This window comes from Amphibalanus amphitrite, unplaced genomic scaffold, assembly GCF_019059575.1.
Source record: "Amphibalanus amphitrite isolate SeventyFive unplaced genomic scaffold, NRLGWU_Aamphi_draft 001338F_arrow, whole genome shotgun sequence".
Lineage (NCBI taxonomy): Eukaryota > Metazoa > Arthropoda > Thecostraca > Balanomorpha > Balanidae > Amphibalanus > Amphibalanus amphitrite.
This window is the reverse complement of record NW_024882831.1, coordinates 177,350-187,876: the sequence shown is the minus strand read 5'-3', so window position 1 is coordinate 187,876 and position 10,527 is coordinate 177,350. Positions and strand designations below refer to the sequence as shown.

Below are 10,527 nucleotides of genomic sequence, written 5' to 3'. Positions count from 1 at the left end.
TATTAAGTTATGATTTTAAAAGAACTTTTCAGGGGCTGCTTGCTTATACAGCACCTCAACATCATCTTTCTTTTTCTGTTTAGTGCCAAAATGAATGAACTATGCATAGAACAAGAATGTTATTCATCGGGCTCGGAAGGACTGGCCAGCAAAATCAAGGCCGTCTCGCAGCTGGTGAAGAGGCGGCGCCAGCAGGTCGCCCAGCGGAGGACCATGCTCCGTGAAGCTGTCCGCTCTCTACTGCAGCCGGTGGAGGCTGCTGTACCAGCGCCGGCCTCCCGTCTGCCCGGCCTGGTGGCCCGCACCGCCTGGCAGAGGCTCGTCTCGGAACGTTGGCTTGTTGCCACAGATTTGACCAATGAAACATCCACAGAGGTGGCACTGCCGCATCTGCTGGCCTGCGGCGGGTGGCACGGGCCCGTGGCGTACGAGTCTCGCCTGGCGGCCGCGCCGTTCGAGCTGAGCGCTCCGGCGCCGGCCGCCGGCCGCCTGTCGCCCGGAGCGACCGTGCGCCTCATAGCGGTGCTGGACGAGCCGCCCGTCTGCGGCGGGGGCTGTCGGCTGATGCTGACGCTGGCCTCCGGTCCGGAGGAGCCGCGGCCGGCCAGCGCCGCCGGCTTCTACCAGCTGCCGGCCGGCCGCGTGACGCTGACCGCCGACCAGCGGCTGGCGCGGCGACACTCCCTGTTCAGCGGTCCAGGTCCGGACGCGGAGGCCGACGTGCAGGCGCTGTGGGCGCTGTCGGGCCGGCCCCTGCGCCTCCGCCTGCCGCGGACGGCCCATCTGCACTTGCAGGCGGCCAGGCTGCGGCTCGAGCAGGATGCCTTCATACCTGTTCTGGCGGCGCTCACTCGAGCCGAGCCAGGTGACCCGCTGTTTGGCTGCCTGGTGCTGCTGGCCGAGGAAGCCGACAACCGAGAGGCCGCCGCCGGCGCGCTGACAGCCGCGCTCTGGAGCAGGACGGAGCGGCAGATGGCGCTGCTGCTGCACCATCTGCGGCGGCTTCTGGGGTCAGCGCTGGAACTGCAGCGGCGGCCGGAGCCGGAGCCGGAGCAGGGGCAGGAGCCGGGCGCCGCCGGCGCACAGCACCTGCGGCGCGCCCTGCTGGCACAACTGCAGTTCGCCGAGGCGCACATAGGTGACAGCACTGGTGGTGGTGCCGAGCGGCGCGCACTCCGACTCGGGGATGTGCACGTGCCGCTCTCAGAGTACGGCCGCTGGAGACGGCGGCTGGCCCAGCTGGAGTTGGAGGCTGCTATGTGTGCGCTGCAGCTGGCCGAGCGGCAGCCGGCCGCTCTGTGACGCTACTCCGCGGCTGGGCGGCACAGCTGACCATGGACACCCGCGGTGTGCTAGTGAAACCGCCTTGATGGCACACACCAGCTGTGCTTGACTCTAGCGATGTGCACTGTGAACGTTGTCTGTGACTGGTGTCGTGGTCTGCCTTGCGGTTGTCTTTCGCTCATGCAGTGATGGTTAAATGGACCGGGAGGATCGTTTAGCTGACAGTGTTTGTGGGATATCGCGTGTAACGGTTGGATAAGTGCTATAAATGCCCTGTCGGCTAGCCGCCGGCGGGCGTCCGAGCAATGACCGAGCGCCAGACAGTGATGTGTGTCAGTCCTTTCTCTGGCATTTCGACACTGCGCACTGGCGAAAAAAGTGTTTGTTGGTTATGTGAACGGCAATAACTTTTCCTTTGGTTCGTTGTATCTGGAACTCATCCCGTTCATTGGCTGTATGTGTGTGTGTATCCGGTAATGCTTTAGGAGCACAAATACCAGGCCGAGTCCAGTCAGCCTAGGCCAAGGCAGAACCAGAACCAGACCGTCAAACTTGTGATCATAGGCTGCTTTCTATAGAATAAAATAGCTAACCTTTATTGAGTGATTTGGTGTCTTTTACACTGGCCATCTGCAGTCCATGCACAGTGGCTTTGGGGAGCCAACCTGGATCTCTTCAGTCTTCACTGTGGCTCTGATGAGACTGAAGAGACATCACAAAAAGGTTGACCTGCAATGGCTGTTGGGGTGCATTAATGTCTATTTTTTTCTTCAAATAAAATATTTGTTTCCATCAACTAACTTTTCTCAGTCTCTTATGCTAAGTTATCTCCAGTTCTGCTTATGGAAATTTAATTGACCCACTCCCCCTGTAACCGGTTATCTGATGGCTACGCTACGAACTTCTCCCCCGAGTCCCGACGTCCAACTCTCCTTCCGGTATTGGCTCACTTTATCGACACGTCTTGCCGGCAGCGGTAGCGCTGCGCCGCCCGGCATGACGGCGCACAACCGGCCGCAGCGAGCCGCGCCGACCATCGACCTGATAACGACGGCCCCCGGCGGCGGCGGCGGCGGCGGCGGGCGGCCGGGCAGTCCGCGCTCGGTCCCCGTCCGACTCACAGCGCCGCCGACCGCCCGCAGGCTGTTCCGCCTCGCCTCCGCCGCCGCCGCAGCAGCCATGATGATCAAAGGTACCGTGGTGGTGTACTCTATACCGGCGTGCCCGCACTGCCGCACGGCCAAGGCCACGCTGACCCAGCGCGGCCTACAGTACGTGGACGTGGACCTGGAGCGGTTTCCCCATCTGCGGCCCTGGCTGCGAGAGACGACCGGCAAGACCAGTGTGCCGCAGATCTTCTTCAACAGCAGACACATCGGCGGCAACACGAACTGCAGGACTGGTGAGTTGGCCGGGCCGGGATCCAGGTGTGGGGTGAAAATCGCTTACTTGTTCAGTATGCGGCGTTGTAAATGCATTATTCAGTAGCGCATTACGTATGTCGTTATGGCGCATCACGATAGCGCCTTACGCTTGTCGACAACTAAGCTTCGCTGATGCATAAGTACGTTCTATTTGTTTCTTTGCTTTTTTGCTCTAAGGTAAGATATTTTGTGGCATGCGAGAAAAAGTGAGTGTGCGTAACATTTCATGTCCAGGGGACATATTCCTCAGTCGGCCACATATCCCAGTCCGTCTGCGCTCCATTTCCTTGTGTGCCTCTTATTAGACTGGCTGCTACCGACGGAGGGCAGCGGCTAGTGCCGTGATCGGCCTATTGCATTCAGCGGATATCGACAGCGGTCGAGGTCAACGCCCAACGGACGGGCTGCAAAATGCAGCGGTCACCGCAAGGCGCCGGGAACTAGCTTTCATTTGGTATCACATTGCCCAAACATAGAGCTTAAATTGCTCAAATGGATACGGCTACCGTTTCCAAATGGGAACTTGCATTTGTGATGCAAATTGTATTGGTTGCGTTGCATAATGCATATACGCTGCACTGCCGGTGTCATTCGTTACCACATCTGGAAGGCATTACCGCCAATGAAAGTGAGGGCATCGCAATGAACCGTGTTTTTGACTCATCGAACTTTCTACACGCCATTTGGAGAAACCCAACACGGTTGCAAGGTAGTTACTGCGCAATGTGCAATTAATAAGGCACCTCCCATTCGTGCACGTCACGTTTGTCGGGTTGGCATTTTCCCCCAGTGGGAAAGTCGGAGTTGTTTTGTCATGCTTCCTTTATCTTGTTTCTAGCGCATTCGCGCAGGTACTAGTGATTGTCTTCACAGTTCACGGTTGGTCTATCGTCTGCGAGTCATTATCATGTGCGTTCATTATCTGTGCGCATGGCACGTGGATTGCGCACTTTGGTCTTCGGTGGGGCGGCGCTCATCGCTCGTCTAGTCACCGTGACTAACCTGTTCGCGTACCCCGAAGGCCGTGACTGACCTACTCACGTGCCCGAACGCACTTGCACTCTCGACGTTCGATCCCAAGGCTGTTTCAAATGGGCTAGATTCCCTTACTTAGATATCGATTTCTGGCTGCGACATCGAGTGTCTTGAAGTGGGAGATGCGTCAAGTGCGTTTGAAACCCGAGTTGAAGTGTCCTGGGCCACATGACTTGCAAAGGCCCGCTGCCGGAATCACGTGGATCAGTGTCACGATTGCTTCCCGTGTCTCGCAGTCGAGTCGAATTATTCGGCGAAAGTTGCCGAATGCTGCTTTATTCAATTACATAATAGCAAGGCTATTATGTAATAGCATAATAGGATAAACAGGTTTTGGAGTTTCACTAATCCCCAATCGTTTTTTTATCATTCGATTATTTTATCGTCACATCGCCTATCGCCAATGCTGTACCTGACTACTGAATGACTAGATCAGACTACTGAATACCGGAGGGTTCCATTATCAGTAAATCCGCCGTTGTGCCGGGTGACATTCACCTACACCTGTTTGCCCACACAGGTGGACGACGCGAGTCAGTGGGAGCAGCTCGTCACCCTTCTGGAGCAGACCGAACTCAACCCGAGCGATGCCGGCGCGCCGCGAATTCCCAAACCGGAGGAGGCCGTCACCACATCGGCACCTGGTAAGTACGGCGCTAGAGGTAACTGAGGAAAGCTTTGTCTTGGCAAGGCCATATATAGATTGTCTTGGTAGTTTTCGTAGTCCTGCAGTGGCTTCCGGCTTTTCTGCGAAAGACAAACCCCTGAGCTTGTTAAGTTTTGATTGAGGTCTCGACGCTCCTTTGTCATGGCGTAACAATCGATGCTGAATGTGGCCTCCGCTCCGTATGAAGTATACCCCCAATTATTTACGTAAAAATGCCAGAACGGCTACCGACCGAGGTATGAATCATAAACCGGCTTATTGGATCAGATCGCGGCCGTTGCATGTGTGTTGTAACTGTTGTCCCCTCCCTAGCCCCACAAGTCCCCTGATGATGAACCGCGGTATCGGTCGGTCGCTCAAACAGAGTCTGTCGACTTTTGATTGTTCCCTTTATTTCTGTCACCCCTGTAACAGTGTTGATATTTAATGGTCCCTATATGTGCGTGGCCAGCGGTCATTCTGTCCACGTGGCGCTAAGCCATTGTCCCTTTCCCTCTGACGATTATGTTTGTGCGCCGCCAGCGGCCGTGCTGCCGGTCGAGTGTGAGAAGGACGAGCTGTCCCGTCTGGCCATCGACCTGCACGACCGGTCCAACCTCATCATGGACCACCGCGTCGGCCTCTTCACCAAGATCAGGGACTCCTTCTCCGGCGAGGCCTTCGTCAACTGGATGATCAAGGAGAAGGAGAGCGGTGAGATATGATGTCCGATTGTCCCTGTCTGTCGCTGGGCTAATGATTGAGACGGTGTTTGTAGTGGTTGTGAAGGTGATCCCCCCCCCCCCCGAAGTCTCACAGTTGCTATGGTAACCAGGTTGCAGTTGTAATCGATAGACGGCATTGCTCTTTGTGTTTGTCCGGTAACGCCTTGCATGGTCGATGGTTCGGTAATTCCGGTGTGAGCACTGAGCAGTGTTGAAAGTTCTGTAGGAGACGATGCACACGCCCTACTTATGATATAGCCGCCACCAATGAAAATGGATCGGGTTTATGTGCTCAGTGTTCCAAGTCTTTGTGCCTTGTTCTGTTTCCATTTTTGTACTTAAATTGACGTTTAAAAATGGTAATGTGATTCGTCATTATCCCGGTTCCCTTCCGCGTCACCGCAGACGAGGCGAATGCCCTGGACATGGGCCAGCAGCTGATGGACAAACACTTCATCCAGAACGTCTCGGGCGGAGCCGACAGCACCAAGTTCGAGGGATCGGCCAAGGCCTTCTACAGGTCAGTCCAAACTCGCTCGCCGAGAAGACATTACGAACTTTCGGAGTGTGGTGCACTTTCACAGTTTGACCGCACGTTACGTAACTGTCCGGTGCTTCATCGATGGTTCCACCTAGCATTTATGGTCCGGAGACAATCCGATAAATCTTTTCGTAATGTCTCCCTAGGCTTTCTCTGATGTTTTTCTCATCCCTAGGATGACCGAGGACGACAACCAGGGCGCGCTGAACTCTGGCGAGACGGCCGGCTGCCCGCCGCTGCCGGCCGGAGAGCTGGCCGAGAACCTCCGAAAACTGATGCTCACCATGTACGCCGAAAACATCAGTCCCGACGGCAAGGTGGGCCACGGGAGAATGAGTTCGGAATTTCAGAAATTCAGAATTGCAGAACGAGTGCCTTACGATTGTTCATTCATATTAAACGGGATGAAATTACCATCCCAGATCAAACCTACGGAAAGCAGGTTGAGATGTCCCCTGGCGGCCAACTAACCAACTACCATTTCCCCCTCCCACCACCCCTGGCGGCCAGTCGGTGAACTACGCCGGCATCAAGGCCTCAGACAACTGGCGTAACTACGTGCGGATGGCGCGTGAGCTGCAGCGAGTCGACATCTTCGGCCTCAACCGCGAGGAGAAGCTGGCCTTCTTTATCAACGTGTACAACGCACTGGTTGTGCACGGCAACATCGCCACCGGCCACCCGACCAACGTGTGGCAGCGCTGGAAGGTAGGCGGCATGGCGGAGCAGATTAGGACGGGGAGGCCACTGTGGTGGGGTGGTTGATCGGGGGTGTGTGTGGGCTGGGATTTATGTGAGGAGTAACGCTACGGAGGTGGTATAGTGCGTCCGGGCGCGAGCAGGAAGATCGTAGTGGGGCGATAGCCAGCAATTCTTGAGCTGTGTGCATAGCAGGGTTGTGCTTGACTCATGAGTCGAGTCAGAAATTTGACTCAACTCTGACTCAAATGAGTCAGATTTGAGTCGAGTCGGATAAAATGCTGAGCTGTTGAGTTGAGTCAGAGTTGAGTCGGACAAAAATATTAAGGCGTTGAGTTGAGTCAGAGTTGAGTCAGTAAAATAACTTTTGACATTGAGTTGAGTCAAAAACATTTAGGAACATGAGTCAGCTGACTCATCTATCTAGAAACAATCTACATAAGCTTTTCATTCTCCCCCTGCTTAACAACTTAGGCCTGGCCCTGCTGCAGGATTTTTTTCACCCCCATCCCCCGCTCAACAACTTTTTTATCCGAGTCAATTTTGAGTCAACTGACTTGACTCAACAAAAATTTGAGTCAAGTTTGAGTCAACTCATATTTTCATTGAGCCGCTTGAGTCATGAGTTGAGTCAAGGGGAAAATCAGCTCCTTGTTTGAGTCAGAGTTGAGTCAGGGCTTTCTGAAGTTAAATGATGAGTCGAGTCGGCAAATTTTTTTGAGTCGAGCACAACCCTGGTGCATAGTTAGGCATTTTTACCGAGCTTTGGATATTTTCACCTCCCGTGGCATGCCTGACCTCCCGGCTCCCCACTGACTTTCCCCGTGCCCGGTCGGCAGTTCTTCAACAACACGGCCTACGTGCTGGGCGGCAGTCCGTTCACGCTGCAGGACATCGAGAACGGCGTGCTGCGCGCCAACAAGAAGGGAGTCGGCGCGCTCAGCCCCCAGTTCTCCAAGGCCGACCCGCGCCGGCGACTCTCGCTGGAGCGCGCCGAGCCCAGGATCCACTTTGCGCTAAACTGCGGCGCCAAGAGCTGCCCGCCCATCAAGACCTTCTCGGCCCAGGTGAGGATGGCAAGGGATGTGGGCGCAGTGGTGGGCGCAGGTTGAAGGACATAGAAGGTGCTGGGATTTAGGCGGTATCTTTGTTTAGTTGTGAGTAATTAAGGATTTTTTAAAATCATTCGTGTCGCGAGTTAGATGTTAAACTTGTCGACATGGAAATGAAGACAGCTATCCATTGAATCAGTTATGCGCCGTCTCCTTAATCGTGCCATATAATTTATTATTTTGCAGACCATTGACAGTGAAACGGCACTGTGTACAGTTTGTACCCTGTTGTAGCTCTGGACTGACGTGTTCGTCTCCTACACATACTCCTACTGACCCTTCCCATGTCTGTCTCGTTGCGTCTCAGAACATCCAGTCAGAGCTGGACCTGGCCTCGGCCTCCTACCTAGAGACGGACGACGGTATTCGTCTGGAGCCGGCCAAGGGCGTGGTGCACCTCTCCACGCTGCTCAAGTGGTACCGCTCCGACTTCGGAGAGGACGACAAGGAGGTGAGCGTGCGCTGAAGGCCGGCGGAGATTTACCCACGATCCGGGAATCGGGTGGGACATTTAGATGGTACTTTTGGAGCGACGAGCGAATAAGCTCCGTTTGGGAGTAAATAATTCCTCTCAAAGTTCTGATCTGGATTCTGATCGGCAACCGATATTTTGCTTCATTGTCGGCTTTTTTCCACGCATTGTTCCTGATCCAGAACTGAAAGCTGTGACATAATTGCCGACCCGTCTCCTCTACGTGCTGTCCTGAATCCTGAATTGTCGATCCGTCTAATTATTTACGTTTAGGTTATGAGCTGACTCCGTCCCGTCTTGCACAGGCTCTGACATAGGTGTAACATGATTACCGACCCGTCCCACCCCCCAGGTTCTGACGTGAGTGTAAAGTTAATGCCGACCGGTCCCGTCTCACAGGTTCTGACGTGGGTGCTGAAGCATCTCACTGGCAAGAAGGCTGAGCAGCTGAAGCAGATGCTGGACAGCGGCAACTTCAAGATCAACTACATCCCCTACGACTGGACCAATAACGCCAAGTAGGCGGCTGGCTCCTGGAGCGGTCTGCCTCGGCGGGAAGGCGCTCTTCTCCTCACAGCGGTGTCCAGAAAGGGTCAATCTAACCTCTGGAGAAGGCAGAGGGCATGGCTCTTCTGATTATCACCGTTGACTGCATGAGAGGGCAGACTCGGAGCAGGAATCGGCTATCGAGGTAGGTACCGTCTAGGCAGAACGGGGAGCTGTCCGAGCTGGGCTGGGACGGACGTTCTATATACCCTGCTGGGACGTGCCGCAGGGCCTATTTTAAGACAATTGGACTGGGGTGGCCAGGCAGTGGTGGCGCCCCTGTCTCTTGTGTGGGCGCCCCCCCCCCCCAACTTTCAATTTTACTTTCAACCAACTTCACCCCATTGTTGCTTGTAGATAAATATAAATATCTCGCCACGCCACTGCCCCGAGACGCTGTCCAGATTTTGAATCGCTTATGGCTCTGTAGTCTGTACCTATGCCAAGAAAGATGCATTGCTAACCAGTGTTGTAGCTAGTTCATAGGCGGCGGAACGGGGGGGGGGAACCTGGGCACCGTTCCCCCTTTGATTTTGGCATTAACCCTCGCCCGGCGAGGGGGGGGGTTGATGCAACCCCCCTAAGGTTTTTCGCAAATAACGTAAAAACGGCGGCGCATGGTGCCGTCAAATTTGGCATACCCTCTGGGGCAACATTTTCGCACCTTTCTTGAAAATTTGAAGTCCCAGTCTTTTCAGGTCAGGTCACCAGGTCACAAAAACCGGTACAAGGTCAGGGGAAAATTGGACTAGCTTAGCGGCAACTGAATTCCAGAGTTCGCTTAAATTGGCAACAAAGTATACCATTCGATGCGCACGGACGTCCTGAGTTCACTGGTGCGTTTATTTTTGCTCTATCTTTTTTAGGTAAAAAGTTATAAGCGAAAAACTTTTGACATGTTTTAGCAAATTTTTTGCACTCATATCCCCCAAACCCCCCTAAATCTTGACTTAGAGTCACCAAACTTTTACAGGGGCGAGATCTCCTATGGATCCACCTACTCTGTAAATTTGGCGTTTCTAAGTGCCATAGGAGCCAACACAAATCTTGAAAATGATAGTTCTTATCTGAAATATATGCTCATTAGATATTCAAGTAGGTTGCTCCTAAATATTGTAGTTCTAGCTTCAAAACATGGATGTTATGAATGTCGATAGGTTTCGCGAGGCTACACCGGCCGGATCGCCCACTGTGCAGTGGTGGTAGGGTGCCTCGTGGCGGTGGGGTGCACCAGAAACTTAGGGCGCCCCAGCACCAGCGGAACGTCACATTATGTGTTACGACGCCCCAGTAGTGGTACGGTGCCCATCACCGTTCCGTGCTTCTATCCTCAGGATACAGAAATCCTTCCCTCCACGCCGCAACCCCCCTCCGGGCTGGACAGGCAATTTTATCTCATGCAGGCTGCTCCCTTGGAGCGGCACCGCTACCGAGGGAGCGCACCCCGTAGCCGGGTGCAGTGAGTGCCTTGGGGCTGGGAGGCCTGTCCTCTGGACGGGCTCAGCCCCGGCGACTCACTATAGGGTGCCTGCCCAGACCATGTGTCTCCCCCTATGTCCTATCAGCCTTCCGGCTCTGAAATGGTCTCATTGGACCGAAAGGGCCTAACCCAACAAAACAAACAAACAGTCCCATTTCTGTAGGGCGCCCAAAGGTGGTTGGCGCCCCAATCGTGTCTGGGCGCCCCAATGTTGATAGGGCTCTTCAGTCATGGTAGGGTGCCCTATTACCGGTAATGTGTCCCAATCAAAGTAGGGCGCCACAGTTGCGGCAGGGCGCCCCCAGTAGTGAGAGGGCACCCCATTGGTGGTGGTGGCGCCTCAGTGAGCCCTTTTCCCCTGTCAACCTGAGTTGCGCCTCAAGAATGTGTCGCCTCCGTGATTGTCGGCAGCTAATATCTGTGGGTAGAAGTTTGGGCTGTTTTTCACTGGGGTGGCAAAGTAAGACTGGGGGGAAAACCGCACCACTGGGGTGGGTTTTGCCACCCCAGTTAACATGTTAAAATAGGCCCTGACGTGCCGTGTGGATGTGGAGCCGAGTGTG

At 54.5% G+C, this 10,527-nt stretch overlaps 1 protein-coding gene across 1 annotated transcript; it reads left to right on the top strand.

Annotated features, from left to right (window-relative positions):
• Positions 1–3,865: 3,865 nt before the first annotated feature.
• On the top strand, positions 3,866–8,762 carry LOC122372279. Its single transcript, XM_043349269.1, has 9 exons — positions 3,866–3,874; positions 4,264–4,387; positions 4,933–5,103; positions 5,520–5,634; positions 5,831–5,972; positions 6,166–6,363; positions 7,194–7,421; positions 7,774–7,917; positions 8,338–8,762. Exons 1-9 carry the CDS (start codon positions 3,866–3,868, stop codon positions 8,458–8,460), a joined length of 1,254 nt encoding a protein of 417 aa, XP_043205204.1. The 3' UTR covers positions 8,461–8,762.
• The last annotated feature ends 1,765 nt before the right edge of the window (positions 8,763–10,527 follow it).